Raw genomic sequence first — 19,049 nt, 5'->3', positions numbered from 1 at the left:
ACATCCAGGGATCCGTCACAGTTGACTCCATCATTGCAGCAACAGCCAGGAAAAGGGCCAACGTTCCCAGAAACTCAGGCCCACCACCTGACCAAGTGAGTAAGAGGATAGACCTCACTGGAAGGAAGATATAGAGGAATGCAGCAGTACACTGGCGCATTGCCAACTCTAATGCCCTACTCAACAGGCATATGTACCAGCATTGGGACTAGGTCAGGCAACTGCTCAAACACCTCACTGAGCAATACCAACAGAGGGCAACACACCTGGTAAGGGAAGGCAAGAATATAGCCAACTCATGCCTAAAATCAGCCCTGGATGCAGCAGACCCGTTCAGCAGGCTCATGATGATTGGGGTCACAGAGAGAAGGCATGCCTGGCTGAGAATATCAGGCTTCAAGACGGAAGTACAGAATAACATCCTGAACACCCCCTTCAATGGTGAAACCCTGCTCGGAGCACCAGTGGATGAGAAACTCACCCAACTGAAAAAGGAAAATGAAACTGGAAGATCCATGGGGGCCTTGCAATTCAGAGGAATGAAAAGAGGCACCCCGACACGGAGGTCAAACGGAAGAGGGGGAAACCAGCCGGGAACGTCCCATCAGTCATTCCAGCAGAGCTACCAGGGCGACAGCCAAGCACAGCAGGGCCAGCAGAAGCAAACCTGGCAATACCAGCCTCGGGCCAGTCCTTTCGCGGGAGGGCGAATGGAGGAGGGCAAACAAGACGAGGGGGCCAGCGACCCACCTCAAAGTGACTCCGCACCACCAAGCGTGCCCACCCCCACAACACCTCTGTGGGAGGGGCACAACAGAGCCAAGAAAAAAGGGTTGAACGGGCTAAAGGCCAACGAACATGTAACGCCAGTAGGAGGCAGACTAAAACACTTCTTCCAGGAATGGAAGAAAATAACAACAGACAAATGGATACTGAACACCATACAGTTCGGATACTGCATAGAACTGGAAAAGAAACCACCAAACAGGAAACCAAAAAAGAAAACGCGCTCAGGAAAAGAACTAGCGCTACTCATAGAGGAAGCACAAGAACTCCTCAAAAAAGAGGCCATAGAAACAGTACCATTCAAAGAAAGAAACAAGGGGGTGTACTCAAACTATTTCCTCATACGAAAGGTGGACGAAACGTTAAGACCCATCCTGGACCTACGGTTCCTCAAACCAATACATAAAAACGCAAAAATTCTAAATGACATCTCTTCAAGAAGTCATCCCTCAGATAAGGGACGGAGACTTTATGTCCACCGTAGACCTAAAAGACGCCTACCTACACATTCCCATGAACAGGCAGCACAAACATCTACTGAAATTTGCCATCAACAAGAACACTACCAGTTCACTGCCCTGGCCTTCGGACTAAAATCCGCTCCAAGGGTCTTCACCAAGTGCCTCGCAGCCGTGGCAGCGCACCTAATGAGGGAAGGGATTCATGTATACCCCTACCTCGATGACTGGCTAAGAAAAGCAAGTTCCTACAAACTCTGAAAAGAACATGCACAGCGGGTCACAAAGACGCTAACAGAACTGGGATTCTCAATACAGTGGGGGAAATCCTCGATGGAACCAGAACAGGTGAAGAACTTCCTAGGCGCACAGATCAGCACCATACAGAGCAAACAATATCACTGATGCCTGAGCCGGGCAGTTACGCTTTTTATCTCTTAGCTGATTTTAACTCGCTTCTGTGTTATTCCTTTGTGTCCTACCCTCCCTCGCGCGGAATTATCGCGCTGTTTGTCTCCACCGATTGAGGGTGGAGGCATTTCTGCATTTTCCCTTTTTAAAAACTTTTATTTACTCACTGTATTGACCCCTGCATTTCTGTTTCTCTGCCTCTTCCCCTGAGTGATCGGCCGATTCAGGGCTGACTCACCGGGGGCACGGTCGGAGAGACGGCGGCGGCCATCTTTGATAGGGTTAGCCTCCCTGGTGGCCAGAGGCTAGAGCATAAAAACAATGGTAGGACTGTGCTCGCGAGAAAACAATATCACTGATGCCTGAGGCTTGAGCCGGGCAGTTACGCTTTTTATCTCTTAGCTGATTTTAACTCGCTTCTGTGTTATTCCTTTGTGTCCTACCCCCCCCCCCCGCTCCCTCGCGCGGAATTATCGCGCTGTCTGTCTCCACCGATTGAGGGTGGAGGCATTTCTGCATTTTCCCTTTTTAAAAACTTTTATTTACTCACTGTATTGACCCCTGCATTTCTGCTCCTCTGCCTCTTCCCCTGAGTGATCGGCCGATTCAGGGCTGACTCACCGGGGGCACGGTCGGAGAGACGGCGGCGGCCATCTTTGATAGGGTTAGCCTCCCTGGTGGCCAGAGGCTAGAGCATAAAAACAAACGGCCGTCGCTCCGCGCAGCGGACGCGCCTTAGTCGCGCCGGAGTCTAGCCAGAGTCCTGCCCGTCTGCGCCCGTCAGCGCTAAGGCAGGGCTAGGGCAGGACTATCTGGACATTCCCACTATGCTTTCCAGCGATTTCCTCACTGGCTTTCGTCCTAAGGCAAGCTCTTGCGCCTATGGCACTCTTGACCCCCTGTGTGGACCTTTCCAATGTCCCACGTGCTCTTTTGAACTCCCGACGCCCTTGCCTATCGCTGATTTACAGCCTATACAGACGGTCCAAAGGGCCCTAAGAGCTAACCCCCTTGCTGCTACCAGTCGACAGTTTACACTTAAAATATTACACCTCAATGTTAGATCTTTGGTTTGCCATCACTTAGATGTTTTTACTATACTTATTGACGATCAGCCCGACATTCTCTTTCTAACAGAAACATGGCTTCATGATGCTGCCATGGCTGCTATTAACCTTGCGCTACCCGATGACTACGTCATGTATACTCTGAACCGCAACTCACGAGGCGGTGGAATCGCGGCTGTAATTAGACCATGCTACCCATGCTCATGGAAGGCCATTCCCATAGCTGGCTGTGAAAGTGCCCATTTTGCCATTTCTATTAATCCCCACTTCACCATCTCTGGTCTACTCATCTATAGACCCCCTGGCCCTGACGTCGCTTTTCGGCGCGCCCTTCCTGAGGTGGTTTCCTCGTTGGCCCTTAGATCGGCTAATTTCAGCATTTTAGGTGATCTTAACCTTCACTTAGATACTCCACTCTCCACTACCGTTAGTAGTTTCCTTGCAGATCTTGAGGCTTTACAGTTGTATCAGCTTATTAATCATCAGACTCATGTGGGCGGGCATATCATTGACCCCTTTTTGACTAATCTCCACAATGTTATCACTCTTCCACCCAGACCCATGGCCTGGACAGATCATTACCTGATCGAAGTTCGGCTTATATCCAATATCTCTCCTTTTAAGAACTCCACTCCGCCGATTTTTAAGCGGCCTTGGAGGAAGCTAAGATTGGCTGACTTCCATCAGCTTCTGTCATCACACCCACTTGACCCACCTAAAAATGCCTCGCTGGGATACGACCACTTTTGTGAGTGGCTGACCCTAGCCTTGGACTCCCTAATCCCTGCAAGATGGAGCAAAGCTCGACCCGGTCCCTCTAGCCCGTGGTACGATGATTCCCTCAGGCTTCTTAAGACCGCTTGTAAACGAGCGGAGAGAGCCTGGCGCAAGTCTTACGATCTCGACCTCAAGCAGACTTATTTAACTAGTATTAAAGTATACCATCGAGCCATCTGTAAAGCCCGAGCCACATTCTACTTCGAGGAGTTTAAGAATAGCCCTAATCCGATAAAACTCATCTTCAAGGTCTGTAAAGACCTTACCAGTAAGAAAACTGCGGCAACGGAAAAACGATCCATGAATCACTGCGAAACGCTAGCGGCCTTCTTTGTAGAGAAAGTCGAGGCGATCTATCGATCATTTCCTCTGCAAACTGTATCGATTAACAACTTAGGAAGCAACCCTGCGATTACCAGCTCTCTTGTGTCTATACCTAAGCCATCTCAGGAAGAGTTCAAAGCCCTTATTATAAAAGTTAAATCGGGCTCTCCTGCTGATCCGCTAAGACCTGCACAATTCAAAGAATCTGCTGAGATCTGTTTGTCTCCTGTATATGATCTGATTGGGCTTTCCTTTGAGTCCGGGACTGTTCCCAGTAAATGGAAACAGGCTACGGTTATTCCTATTTTAAAGAAGCCCACCTTGGACCCTTCAAAGCCTGAACACTATCGACCCATCTCTCTCCTTCCATGGGTTTCCAAACTTGCGGAGGCACATGCCAACAAAATCCTGTCTAACCATCTCCAAAACTCAGGCATTCTAGATCCATCTCAGAATGGTTTCCGTGCAGGCCATAGCACGGAAACTGCCTTGTTGGCCATGGTGGAGCACCTGCGGAAGATGATAGATTCAGGCCAGACGGCGGCACTGATCCTTTTGGATCTCAGTGCCGCCTTCGACACTGTTTCCCATCCTATCCTTCTTCAACGGCTGCGAGAGGCCGGTGTGGAGAATACCGCATTGGAATGGTTTCGCTCCTTTTTATCTGGACGCACCTTTAAAGTCTCCACCCCCCCATTTGAATCTACCCCTCGCAATATTTCCCAAGGGGTCCGCAAGGTTCGGCACTTAGTCCGACTCTTTTTAATTTATATGTGCAGCCGCTAGCCACTATTGCAAAAAGATGTGGTTTAACCATGGTGTCGTACGCTGACGACACCCAGCTAGCGGTTACACTAAACGGGAACCCTGCGGTTGAAGCCCCGAAGTTTCAGAAGGCCCTAAAGGAGGTGGCTAGTTGGATGACGGAGAACTGCCTCCAACTTAACGCATCAAAAACAGGTCTTAGTTCTGGGCAAACAGGCTCACCTTTGGGGAGACCATTGGTGGCCACCGGAGCTAGGCCAAGCCCCTATTCCTGTGACAGAGGCTAAGAACCTCGGGGTCTGGCTCGATTCCAACCTGACTTTCATCCCCCATACAAAAAGAGTTGCTGGGACCTGTTTTGGGGTTCTGCGGAGCCTTAGACCCATTCTTAAATTTTTCGATGCTCCTACAAGACAACTCATTGTCCAAGCTACAGTACTCTCTAGGTTGGATTATGCCAGCTCGCTCCTTCTGGGCGCTAACCAAGCTGAACTAACACGCCTCCAGCGTGTGCAAAATGCGGCCGCCAGAATGCTGGTAGGCCTGCCCAAATTTTGCTGTGTCAGACGTACCATACATGATCTTCATTGGCTGCCCGTCGGACAGAGGATTAAGTTCAAAGCTCTGTGCCTGGCCTTTAAGATTCTAAAGGCCTCTTCACCTCCCATCCTTGCTCAGGCAATTACCTACTACACCCCTGCTAGAGTACTACGTTCGACGGGTCAATTCTTGGCCAATGTTCCTCGCTTCAGGATGGCCAGAGTGGGCGGTCGCTCCTTTGGCGTTCTGGCAGCGAGTCTCTGGAACACACTACCCGTTGACATCCGTGCCATACCGGACCTACTGTCTTTCCGAAGAGCTATCAAAACTTTTCTGTTCCCATCACTCTAATCTTGCTGCCTGATTCTTTTTTCTGGTTGTGTTGTTTTATTCAAGATAGCGCCGGGACGCCACTTTGCTGTGGCAGCTGAGCGCTCTATAAATTTTATAGCATATAACATAACATAACAGAGCAAAGTGTTCCCCAGCGACAAGAGGACACTTGCCCTACTGAGGGAGACATGTCAGTACCAGAAGGGGCGAGCTCTGACAGTGAGGACAGCGAGCAAGATCATGGGGAGGATGGCGTCCTGCATACACCTAGTCCCCAATATATGATTGCACATGAGACCAATCCAGGAATGGCTGCAACAACAATGGTCACAAGCTACAGGGAGTTGGGAAGATCTAGTGGTTGTAATGCACGCAGTGCAGGAGGAGATGGCGTGGTGGAACAAGGAGAACATAACAAAGGTGAAGCCTCTGACACCACGAAACCCAACAGTAACCATCACCACAGACGTATCCCAGAAAGGATGGGGAGCACACAAGAACCAACTCAAGGTGCGGGGCCTGTGGACCCCAGCAGATGCAATCAACACATCAACTATCTGGAGCTGAAGACTGTGTTCCTCGCACTAAAGGCCTTCCAGAAACAACTGTATGGGCAAAGAGTGCTGATACAGACCGACAACACCACAACGATGTTCTACATCAACAAACAAAGAGAAACACAATCAGTCGCACTATCTAACCTAGCACAGGACATATGTAGATGGGCCATCCCCCTCAAGATAGACCTCCTAGCTATACACCTACCAGGAAAGGACAACGTGGAGGCAGACTGGCTCAGCAGACAGACATCCGCATCTCACGAGTGGGAGCTCAATGCACAAGAAATACAAAGGCTATTCAAGAAGTGGGGGACACCAACAATAGACCGATTTGCAACACACCGGAATGCAAAATGCCAATACTTCGCATCCAGGCAACTATCCCAGGGGAATGCCCTATGGATAAGCTGGCCGAAAAAATTTGCCTTCGCTTTTCCCCGATACCACTGATGCACAGGGTACTCAGCAAATGCAGAACCAGCAACATGACTCTGATCCTGGTGACACCACAGTGGGCCAGACATTCATGGTTCTCACAAATAGTGGAAATGGCGCAGGGGCCACCTCACAAGTTCGGAAAAAGGAAAGACTTACTCTCCATGCAAAACGGAGAGGTACTCCACCCAAAGCCAGAGAGCCTCTGCCTAGCAGCATGGCTCCTGAAGGCATAGAGTTCACACACCTGAAACTGCCGGAGAGCACACTGCGGGTGCTATGAGAGGCAAGGATACCTACCACACGGTGGTGCTATGTAGCAAAATGGAAAAGATTCACACAATGACGTATCAAGAAGAAACTGCACAAGAAAATGACAAAGGAATCAACGGTGCTAAAATATTTAACACACCTTCTAAAATCAAACCTAAGTTTCTCCTCGCTGAGAGTACACCTAGCAGCGATAGTATCCTACACAAGAGGAGAGACAGGAAAGAGCTTCTTTACATCACAAGTAGTAAAGAGATTCATGGAAGGGGCCAAAAGGATCGCACCGCCAAAGAGGATGCCGCCACCGGCATGGAACCTTAATTTAGTCCTAACAGTACTTATGAAGGTGCCCTTTGAGGCCATCCATAAAGCCTCACTACAAATGCTCACAATGAAGACAGCCTTTCTGGTGGCAATCCCCTCGGTACGCAAGGTAAGCGAACTGCAAGCACTAACGCTACAAGAACCTTTCATCCAAATACGCAATGATAGGGTGGTGATGAGAACGGACCCACACTTTATGCCAAAGGTCGTGTCACGGTTTCACATGAACCAGACAATACAAATATCAAGCTTCTTTCAGAAATCATCCACAAGCGCAGAGAGGGCACTGCACACTCTGGACGCTAGAAGGGCAGTAATGCATTACATGGAAAGAACTAAAGAGCACAGGAAAACAAAGCAGTTCTTTGTGTTCTTCGCAAGCAGTTTCCTGGGTAGACCGGTAACTAAGGCCACCAGCGCACGATGGATCGCACAAACGATACAATTCTGCCGCAAATGGGCAGGTCAAGAACTTACAGAGGGGGCACGAGCCCACTCTACCAGAAACAAGCATTGGCATAGCCAATAGGTCTCGCCTTTGGGAACTTAGTGTTTATCCATGCAACAGTTGATGTTGTTGCAGTAAGGATATTGTGGTGCATAACTAATTACTTATAAGGTCCCAAGGGCGAGAACTATTGGCTATGCTTGTTCTGTGAGAGCAGCAGTTACTCTGGAAAGCAAAAAGGATGAATACATCTGGTGGAGATCATGCCGAGGACAGGGCAGTGGTTATGTGAGGGCAACACACGGCAGGTGGAGCATGCATAGGGCACACATATGGTCGGAGATGAATGGGTAGCGATCCAGGAACCAGCACAAGCCAGCTGGGGAGGCTGTGAAAGGCATGCGTGTACAAGAATGCAAAAAAATGGGAGGCCTGTTACAAGCCTAGCCTAATGGCTAGAGCAGTCGACCTTGAAGCTGGGGAGTGGTGTTCGAATCTCGGCAACGGTAATTCTGGGCAAATCACTTAATTTTCCCCTGTGTAACAAAATGTCTGCTGACATTTTAAGATAAACTCTTAAAATTATAAAGGGCCTGGCCGCTGTAATTAATTGCTTAGCATGGTGTGCCGACTGCTTCTGTCCTTGCATCTAGAATGTATAGTAGAAGTAACATTACACCCATAACAAGCCAGGACTATTGGCTTTGCCAATGGTTGTATGTTGCAAAAGATAAATAAGCAACAACTATCACTTCATTGTACATGATGTTGAAAATGCTACCACAGTTGTGGCGTAAGGCTAGAGCAGCTGACTTTGCGCTGGAAAAACAGGTTCGATCCTGACCTGTGATTCAAAATACATGATTATGCTCTTGTGTAACTGGTGCTCAAGTAAAGCGCTCCAAGAGTACACTACTTGAAACTAAAAAAACGCGAGTCTTTCAAATTGTATCAAAGGTAGTGACGGGTTGTACAATTAGAGATTTTTTTTATTAATTTCACCCTGAGGCTAAAAATGGAGAGCCGATGGGGACAAGTCTCGACACCTGCTTACAAAATTGCAGGCGCTAAGCATCACAGGAACCGGACGACTTTAAAACAAGCACAAAGGACAACTGGGCAGGTCTTGGTCTAGCGTTTCGTGCATAGTTGGCATTTATTTTAATTGGATGGTGTTCACTTTTTGTTTCACACTAGAAGTCATGGGCATGAAACAGAACACACACACACACTCACACTCATGTCTGCGCACGCACACAAACACACATTCCCCTTGTAAACTGCAGGAATCCACCTGATTGAAGCACACACCCACCCGTCTAACAAATAGACACGGCCTGACAACGAGGACGATGGACGAGAAACAGAGCAACCCTCAATGTGTTTCTCAAAACCACAGGGCACTCAAGTGAGTTAATTCTCTAGCAGGGGAGGAGCTGAGGGTGGAATTCAGGGGCGGAGAAAGAGGTGGTGGTGGGCAGCAGGGCCGGGCCGCGAAATAAAATAAATTTTTTTTTAAACGTGAGTTGTGCGCGTGCGCGCGATGAAAAAAGTGCTATGCACGTCGCGCGCGTGCTTGTGCACGTGCACGTGCAGGTAAGCTGGTCGCCGCTTTGGAAGCACTTCCAAAAGCGGCTCACTAAATATCTTGCTGACAGCGCATGCACGCTGGATCAGCGAGACCTAAAAAAGGAGAAACAATAGCCTTCCTGGCTAACACGCCTATTCAAGACATATGCCTGGCAGCAACATGGGCTTCTGTGCACACGTTCACTGAGCACTACTGCGTGGATATACACATGAACAAGGAAGCACCAGTAGGACAGCAAGTGCTTCAACATATATTCAACAACCAACGCTTATCTTCCACCCAGCTGCCACAAACATAACAAACGGCTACAAAGTCTATGCACAGCATTGTGAATCCAGAAAGATTCACGCTGCAAAACGAATAGTTTTTTACCTGTCTGTGTAGTTTTGCAGCTTAAAGATCTTTATGGATTCACTAGCGAACCCACCCACCTCCGCCAGAAAGATGAGGCAGTAGAGGAAGGTGGAAATACAAGGAATAAAATACAAACAGACACTTTAAGAGACAAAGTGAAAATTCATTTACTTTAAGGAAGAACTTGAAAACATTGCCAAGGATTCACGAACAAAACACAAAAACAAGAAAAAAATATCCGAAGATGGCGCCCAAAGGTGAGAGCTTCCGCAGGAAGCGTGCCGACGTCAAAGGAAGTACACCAGAAGGTGGGACGTCGACGCCCACCTGGTCTACGAAGAAAGAAAAAAAAGAATGAAAAGACTACGATTCTAGACCCAACCACTAGACTGCGGACTAAAGCACAGCATAGTGAATCCAGAAAGATATTCAAGCTGCAAAACTACACCGACCGTTAAGAAACTATTTGTTATAATCATGTACTCTGCAAGGGAAAAATAACGCAGTGCATAGCGCACCAAGCATATAGTTCGTCAGGCACAAATAAGATCAGCCGTCATACGACAGTTCGATAATTCGTTAGCAGCAAAATTGTAAAGTGTAATACAACAGTATAGGTGCCCCGTTAACAGTGCCCCCAATATGGATCAATGATGAGACAAAAGTACCGCTTCTCACTCCGACCCCAGTACTGTAATCGGTTACCGACTCGCAAAATAGGGTTTGTACATAGAACAGACCTATTTTGCATTCGCAAGCGGACCGATTTCTCCTTTGCGACCGCATAAAACGGTCTTACATCTGGCCCCTAGTGACATACTTAGAGTGCTGCTTTACAAAGAACAGTGCACGAATTCCACCAGAAAATTGACATATTTTCTAAAACATGCACTATTCTCAAGCTATTGAGATCAGCCATTAGGAGCTCCTCTTAGTATTGTTTGAATAATAATGAAGTAAAGTCACTTGAACGTGACAAAAAACAAGCTTGAGAGGGAATATTACTTTGGCTAGGCTTTCTTCTGCTACTTCTTCACCTGAGACCTGAACTGACACAAGCTGTTTCTATTCTCCCATCATTCATTGCGTCTTAATTGGCCAAGTATTTAAGAAAAGCTCTGATTCTGCTAGTCTAAGGCAAGGCAAATTGACACATTCTTACTGAATGTGCAGCTGTTGATTTGTTTGAGTGTGATAATCACACTTCACTGAATTTGCTTTCATTTTTCTTCCAGGTACGGCTTCTGGCCATAAGAATTCTAAACCATTTTGACATTCAACTTCCTGCAAATCTAGAGGTTTGTTGCATTTTATGATGATCTACCGTTGGCATGATGATTGATAACGATTGCTTATTGTCTGCAGTATTTTCTAATCTTATTACATATCATTTCTGCAACTAAATCTACATTGCATCAGGACTGGGAAGACATTTTCGATCCCACATAACAAACCAGTGACTCGTGCTGTGGAGAAGCCTCTGTGATTTTCTGTCGTTTGTTTGGTATAGCTAGTAATCTGTTAATGGAACAATATAGATGATTTAACAGCTGTCACACGTAGTTCCATTGTTGAAAGAGGCCCTAACGGACATTCAAGGAAGACGTCTGCATCATCACGTTGAGTAAAATAGTCTGACGCACCAGCAGCTGGCAGGTTAAAGCAAATAGTCCCGCCAACAAAGACTGTATGAAGAGTTTCTGCGCTCTATCTACAGAGTTGGAGACCAGTCATACTGAAAGGCGAAATTCCTCTGGTTGCTTGAAAGACTAGGAACTTAAATTATTTGAAATTTACTTTTAGAAGTTATGCTTTGGACATCAGTGTTTTTATTGTAACTTGCCAAATGCTTGTCTTGCACATTAATCTGTCCAAACGAAGCAAAATGGGGATATCAACTGTATGCTAGGTAAATAGCTGCTTATCATACGTAGAATTATTAAATCAGTAGCTTAGTTTGAGTCCCACGGGAGCTACTTTGGCTGATAAGTCACTTAAAGTGAAAAAGAAAGGCAAGAGTCGAAGCCAAGGATTTTGTTCACATTTTATGTAAATATGGAATAACCACAACAGAATATCTCCTAGTGCCTGAGAGATGTATACTCGCTTCCTTTCCCTTCCTAGTACTGTTAGTTCAATAATATAATGGGTTTGAGTAAGAAGGGCACTGCTGCCTTTTTTGTTATTTGTGTGGCCGGGGATGAAAATCTGGACTAAGTTTTCTAAAAAAGCATGCTAATTTATTTGTATTTAGGATTTCAAAACGTCTACTTATTTTGGAGTTTTATAAAGCACAGACACAGCTCAATGGGCTTCAGAATGCTTTACACAAGACCACTACATAAGCACTTTAAACTTTGTTACACAACATTTCATATGGGTAGGTTAGAGATTATGATTCATGTCCTGGCGGGTAGGAAGAAGTAAGATGCAGTATTCCAGACGTATAGTTTGCCCCTTCGCTAGGCCAGAGTACCTGCGAAGGAGCAGTCAACAGTCCTGCCCAGGTTCATCTGCCCCCTATGTTTTTAAGAGCGAGGTGTTATAAGTAGGAGTCCAGTGCAGTTGGATCTCATATTTTTGCAGTTATACTATCAGTACTGTTTGTTTGTTATGTAAGCATCAGCTCCAGGATTCGATTAAGGATTCGATTAAGTGCCATAGCATTTTAAGAATCATTCAGGAATGTAAAATATTTGGTAAAGAATAGTTACAATATTCTGCCATTTGTTCCTGCACACACTCCTCTTCTGTTCATCCCTTAGCCATCCTGGGACAGAGTTGCAAGGAAGGTAAAGTTGTCTCTGACGTATGAAGCCATTGGGACTTTTTTATGGGCATTGTGAATCTTGAGAGTGAGGTACACATTATAAGATTTCATTTGAGTAGCTTTTTAAATTCATTATAGAAATTGTAGGGTTTGTACGTCATTGTTCATTACCTGGTTTAGAAATTTTATTAATGCAGATGCGGCTTTTGACAGAACTCTCTTGTGTTTTTAAGAGTGAGGGGGCAGAGGAGCGTCATTCTGTATTTACAATATTGCTGCAAGCAGAGCTTGTCCCTGCAACTGTCCATGACTACAGAGAGAAACTCCTACACCTGAGAAGACTGCGGCATGATTTGGTGTCCGCTTCAGTGTCAAGCAGTCTTTTCCAGGAGGTAAGGTTTTCACAAAATCGAAGATTCAATGTGCATGTTTTTAGTTTATCAGAACTCATACATTCAGATTGTATTGTCTGGGAGACAATGGTATGGGTGCCACCTGGGATGTACAAAGATCAGATCTAATGTTGTTGTAAACGTGGTTAGTCTGAAGAGAATGCTGTGCCAGATGTGATAACCCAAGAGAGAAACACCCGTCTCAGGCACCTGCCTTGCTGCTCTGAAACCACAAACCCGTTGAGCTTCTTGAAGGATGCGACGACTCCACAGCTTGCTAAGTGTTTGCCACACAGTACGCTAAACCTGAAAAAGTGCTTGATAACTGTTATTAGACCTTGTAATATTGCTTTTAATCATTGGGTCTGTTGATGGTTTCCATTTCACATCGCCAGTTTAAGTGGCTGGAGCCACAGGGCTGAATGGAACTTGTCACAATTTGCAAACAATTCGTGTAATAGGCAGTAAAACTGTGTTTGTAATAAAACAACAGTGGCGATTCACGCTAACTGTAATTGTTCATCGATATTTCAGACAGCGGTTAAGTGAGGGGGTCATTGGGCAAAAAAATATGGGTCTGCCCTCTTTCAAGTTGCAATGTTTTATGATGCACAGTTAATACCTGATATTCTGGACTGACGGTGCATCACATGAAAAGTGATACCATGGATTGAGCAATGTATGCACACCAGATAATCTATAACTGTCCAAATAGTGTATACTTAGTCTGGCGGTTTAAAGCAATGTTTTCTTCCTAGCTTAAAAAGCAATTCTCAAACTGATTATTCTAGAATTCTGGTTACCATTTGTTTCCTGCATGGGACATCTCCCCACTTTACACACGCAGGTGCTGCTCAAAGAAAATAAACAGTTTGTACACAATACACAACTGAAACCTTCCATGTGCATACAGACCACCCCACACATTTTTCCTATAAACGTGCCTTACTGATCAATGTCTACTAGAAACCGGTCAGGGTAGCTTCTCTGACTCTCTAATTAATAGCCTCTTTGGACTATTTAGATTTTTTGTGTGTGCAGTATGCAGAACGAAAGAAACTCCGATGGATCGATGACTCGGCAAAGCCAAAGCGCTCACACCTTGGAGTGTTAGTTAATGGTATCCTAGATCTCCGGTGAAAGCTACATTTAACAGTTATATTTTGGTTGCTTGTGGTGGAAAGCTGTAAGTTCATGCTGTTTGCTTTATTTTCCTTTGGAAACCTACATTCCCATTATTAGTCTGTTTCTTTTATTATATTGTAAAGCAAAGTAGATTTGTTCCATTCTTCCCCAATGTACCGCAACAAATGCAATCACAGTCAATTCTATTAAAACTAAAACATCAAATACAAAGTTAAAATACAAATGCTTCCCCAATGTACCGCAACAAATGCAATCACAGTCAATTCTATTAAAACTAAAACATCAAATACAAAGTTAAAATACAAATGCAAAAGGAGAGAAATAACAAAAATCACAGCTAGCTGCAAATTCTGTGATCGCAGCTGTGCTTCTTAAAATAAAATAGTATTTTAGGTTTGTATTCTTCATATGGAAAATTAACATTTCCCAAAGAACCTTTACAAATGGCATCCACAACAATGTCACTTCCACTTTAAAAATATTTAATAATCCGCATCCATGAGTATTTGGGTTTCTTCAGCCTGGGATTTTCACTGTTCTTCAGGAACACTGAATAGCTCTTTCCAGCAGCTGACACCTAGTCTGCAGGACATGTGTTGACAAATGTTTTTCAAAAACATTAAAAGACAACAGACTGCATTTGTGCACACGTGGACTCACGTTTCTCATTTTATTTTTTTGTAAAAATATTTTTAAAGCATTAAAAAACACTGTAAAGGCAAAGCCTGTAGGCTGCCAACCAATGCTAGAACTATTAGGGTTGCCAGTGCTTGTTAATAAAGTCCACAGACACTTATCTAATCGCATGATTTGCTAATCTGAAAGACACAATTAGTTATGGATTCCTCACCTTCGAATTACCCCCAGGCCTCAGACTGGATCTGGAGAATTTTTCTTCAACAGTACTCCTGCACGTCGGTAGGTGGCGTCGGTCGACTGCGTTCTTCGTTGGCGTCGTGGTCGCTGGAATGATGTTGCAGTGTCTACTTAAATGGCGCACCGCGCGCTGATGTCAGTTCTTTATTTTTCTGCGCCAGCCAGCACAGATTGCGGAGTGAGAGGTACCTCGAGTCACTTTATGACTCTTTTTTTGCGACTTTATGTCGTCATCTTTTTGAGTCATTTGACTCCTGGTGCACATAGGGATGTCCCATCCTCGAACCGGCTTCAAGGCTTGTGACTCCTGTCGCAAATTGATGTCGGTTACGGACCCACACCTCGTGTGCCTTTGGTGTTTGGAGTGCGACCACGACCCGAAGTCTTTGCGGGAGCGGTCTCGAAAGAGTCTCGAGGCCTCTCCGTCCTCTCCCCACCTTTCGAGGTCCTGGTCGAGAGGGAGGTCGTGGGACCGGTCGCGGACCCATCACTTCTCATCAAAGTCTTCGTCTTTGGATAAGGCGAAGCACAAGAAGAAGGTGAAGAAGCATCATCGCTCTTCACGTTCTCCCCGTCCGTTCGTCGGCTGACGCGACACGGGAAGCGGAAGCTAGTCGTCCAGCTCAGCCCGTGGAACCTGCTGGATCGATTCTGTCCCCCCCCCCCCTTCCTGGGAGCTGGAGTGATCCCTGCACAACTTCGTAGCTTTTACGAAGCCCTCCATTCCATCTTTGGGCAGCCTGACTCTGCCGGCGTGCCTTCGGGCCCTGCAGACTCGGCGGGGGGTCTAGGCCTGCAATGCTGGCTCCACAGACCGTGGCATGCTTTCTCCTCCTCCCATGGCTACGGAGGAGGGTGCATCTTAAGCAGTGTTGTTGTATAGGGCCACTGAGGCCTTAGACCTTGAACTTCCTACGGTGGAGGTCCGGACTAACCTCCTGACCAAGGTGCTTCAGCCGGCATCTTCAGAGCCCCTGCTGCCGTTCAATGAGGCCCTTACAGACATCCTTTTGGGCACTTGGTTCAAGCCCAACACAGGGTCTCCTGTGGGCAGGATGATTGCCCGACGACACCACCCGGCCCGGGCAACCCCATTTTCCTCTCACAACACCCCACCTCTGAGAGTTTGGTGGTCCAAGCCTCGACTTCCAAGGGCACATTCCCTACTGCACCACCTAATAAGGAATTCAAGAAGCTGGAACACCTTGGTAAGAAGATGTTTTCTTCCTCCAGCTTAGGACTGCGGTCAGTGAACGCAGCATGTCTCTTGGGCCATTACGCCCCCTCCGCAGCAACCTCCAAGCCTTCCCAGTCCGACCTTTAAGGGTCACCATTCGCCAGTGGGCGGCAGGATTCGCCATCACCTCCCCCACTGGCTCAATATCACGTTGGACAGGAGCATTTTGCAGATTGTCCGAAGGGGCTACTCCCTCCCCTTCGAGACTACCCCTCCATCCATACCACCTCAATTCTATCGCATGTCTCAGGATCACTTGGCCCTTCTCCAACAGGAAATTTCGGCTCTCTTGGCCAAAGGAGCCATCAAGCGAGTTCCTGCCCAGAAGTAGGTTGTGGTTGTTATTCCCACTACTTTCTGGTGCCCAAGAAGGACAAGGGCCTGCGTCCTATCTTGGATGTCAGGAACGACAACCGGAGAAGGAGAAGTTCAAAATGTTGTCACTGGCTCAGGTCCTGTCTGCCCTCGACCTTGGAGACTGGATTGTATTGTTGGACTTGCAGGACGCTTATTTTCACATTCCCGTCCTGCCGCGCCATCTGCGTTTCCTAGGGTTCACTGTAAGCCACGAGCACTTTGTTTACTGTCTCCCCTTTGGCCTTACCAGCGCCCCTCGGGTGTTCACGAAACTGATGGCGGTGGTTGCAGCTCATCTGCTCCGATCAGGGGTTCCAGTCTTCCCCAATCTCGACGACTGGTTGTTGAAGGCGGGCTCCCCACAGGCTGTCGTCTCCCATCTCCAGACTACGGCCAACCTCCTACATTCTCTGGGGTTCACCATCCATGGGCCGAAGTCACACCTGATTCCCACCCAGAAGCTCCTTTTCATTGGAGCAGTTCTGGACACAGTGCACTTTCTGGCTTATCCTCCCAAGCTGCGAGTCCAGAATATTCGGGCTATGATTCCGATCTTTTAGTCTCTATCCCGGGTTTCAGTCAGAATGGCCCTGAGGCTACTGGGCCTCATAACCTCATGCATCCCGCTGGTGGACTAAGCCAGGTGGCAGATGCGGGCTCAGCAGTGGGACCTGAAGTTCCAGTGGGCACAGCATCAAGGGAATCTTTCCGATTGTGTCCAGATTTTGGAGGATCCTGCCCACCAATTGCAGTGGTGGCTAACGAACCAGGATTGGGTCAACAGTTGTTCCCTCTACCTTCCCCAACCAGAGTTCACAGTGGTGCGGATGCATTACTCCTGGGGTGGGGCGGCCACATGGGAGAGGTGGAGATCAGAGGCCTCTGGTCTCCAACGAAGTCTGGGCTCCACATCAACCTTCTGGAGTTTCGGGCGATCCGTCTTGCACTGAAGGCATTCCTTCATTCTGTCAAAGGGAGAGTAGTGCAGGTGTTCACGGACAACACCACCGCCTTGTGGTACTGCAACAAACAGGGCGGGGTGGGGTCGTGGACCCCATGTCAGGAGGCACTTCGTCTCTGGAAGTGGCTGGAACATCAGGGCATGTGCCTGGTGGTTCAACACCTGGCAGGTTCTATGAACGCCAGGGTGGACAAACTCTGCCGCCGGTGCATGATGGATCACGAATGGCGTCTTCACTCGGAGGTGGTGCAAGGTCTCTTTCAGCGGTGGGAGATCCATTTGCCACTGAAGAGAACGCGCAATGTCAGCAATTCTGCATGTTGGAATTTCCAAGGCGGCACTCGCTAGGCGACTCTTTTCGTCGCGAGTGGAGTTGCGGTTCCGCCTTTCCGCCAATACCACTTCTGTCCAGGGTGCTGAAGAAGATCAAGCGCGACCGGGCTCAAGTCATTCTTCTGGCTCCGGACTGGCCACGAAGAGTCTGGTACCCCGAGCTTCTACACATGGTCATCGATTCTCTGATCAGACGGCCCCTTCGGGAGGATCTTCTGTCGCAGCAGCAGGGGGCGGTCCTCTACCCGAACCTGTCCAGCCTCAACCTCCTTGCGTGGAGATTGAGCGGCGACAGTTGACCGCTTTCGACCTTCCTCCTGAAGTCTGTAACGTTATCTTGGCAGCCAGGCGTTCCTCCACCAAAACGGTATGCGCCGGTAGATTGAACAAATTTGGGGCATGGTGTGCAGCAAAGGCTGTGGATCCTCTTTCTGCACCCCTTTCAGAGGTTCTCCTCTTAATTCTTTCTTTGACCCAGCAGGGCTCTGCTCTGGGCACTTTAAAAGGCTATCTTTCGGCCATTTCGGCCTTTCTTAGGCTTTGTGATCAGCCTTCTCTTTTTAAGTCCCCTGTTGTAAATCACTTCCTTAATGGCATTACTCACTTGTTACCTCTAATTCCTTTCTTAATGCTCCAGTGAGACTTGAACCTGATTCTGACCTACCTTATGTGCGCTGCTTTCAAACCGTTGATTAACTTTCCTCTCGGACTTTTGACTCTTAAAACTGCCTATTTGGTTGCCATCACCTCTGCTTGCGGGATGAGTGAACTTCAGGCTTTCTTCCTTTCCTGGCTGCTCATCCGGAGAAAGTGGTCCTTTGCACTAGGCCTTCCTTCCTAAAGTGTTTACCTCGTTCCACATAGGGCAGACCATCACCTTCCCCCGCATCCTTCTAAAGATGAGGAGATGTTCTACCGTCTGGATCCAAAATGTACGTTTTCATTCTATTTGGATCGCACAAAACAATTCTGGGTGGATGATCAGCTCTTTGTTGGCTATGAGGCGCCAAGAAAAGTCGGGCCGTGCAAAAACGAACCATCTCTCGATGGGTCGTTATTTGCATCAAAATCTGCTATTCCTTAACCAAAAAGCAACCTCCAGTGGGGTTGCGTGCCCATTCTTCTAGGGTGACGGCACCTACTACTGCTTTGGGACGTGGAGTCCCCGTTCATGACATCTGCCAGGCAGCTACGTGGGATTCATTGCACACATTTACCAAACAGTAGCGCCCGGACAGCCAAATCTGGAGAGACCGCTTCTTTGGCCGTTCAGTTCTCCAGGACTTTCTGGTATGAACTTAGTTTGCAGACCCACCTCCGGGGTTGGTATTGCTGGGGTATCTATTCTAAGGTGAGGAGTCCATACCTGACTCTTTCAGATAAACAAGTTACTTACCTTCGGTAACGCTATACCTGTAAGAGACCTAGATTAGTTATGGTATCCTCACTGCCCCACCCATCCTCCCCGTTCTGCGAACTAACTTCTGGGGCCAGGGACTTAGGGCCCTAGTTTTGTGCACCATGGCTCTGGGCT

At 47.4% G+C, this 19,049-nt stretch overlaps 1 protein-coding gene across 2 annotated transcripts in view; it reads left to right on the top strand.

Annotated features, from left to right (window-relative positions):
* Window positions 1-19,049, top strand: part of UTP20 (UTP20 small subunit processome component) — a 1,109,880-nt gene that overhangs the window by 271,094 nt on the left and 819,737 nt on the right. For both annotated transcript variants that reach the window (XM_078675325.1, XM_078675316.1), the window contains exons 17-18: window positions 10,679-10,741; window positions 12,447-12,605. In XM_078675325.1, coding sequence (XP_078531451.1) covers window positions 10,679-10,741; window positions 12,447-12,605 — 222 coding nt within the window. The remainder of the gene's footprint in view (window positions 1-10,678; window positions 10,742-12,446; window positions 12,606-19,049) is intronic.

This window comes from Lissotriton helveticus, chromosome 1_1 (genome assembly GCF_964261635.1).
Source record: "Lissotriton helveticus chromosome 1_1, aLisHel1.1, whole genome shotgun sequence".
Taxonomy (NCBI): Eukaryota; Metazoa; Chordata; class Amphibia; order Caudata; family Salamandridae; genus Lissotriton; species Lissotriton helveticus.
The sequence above is the reverse complement of the archived record's forward strand: the minus strand, read 5'-3'. Positions and strand labels throughout refer to the sequence as shown.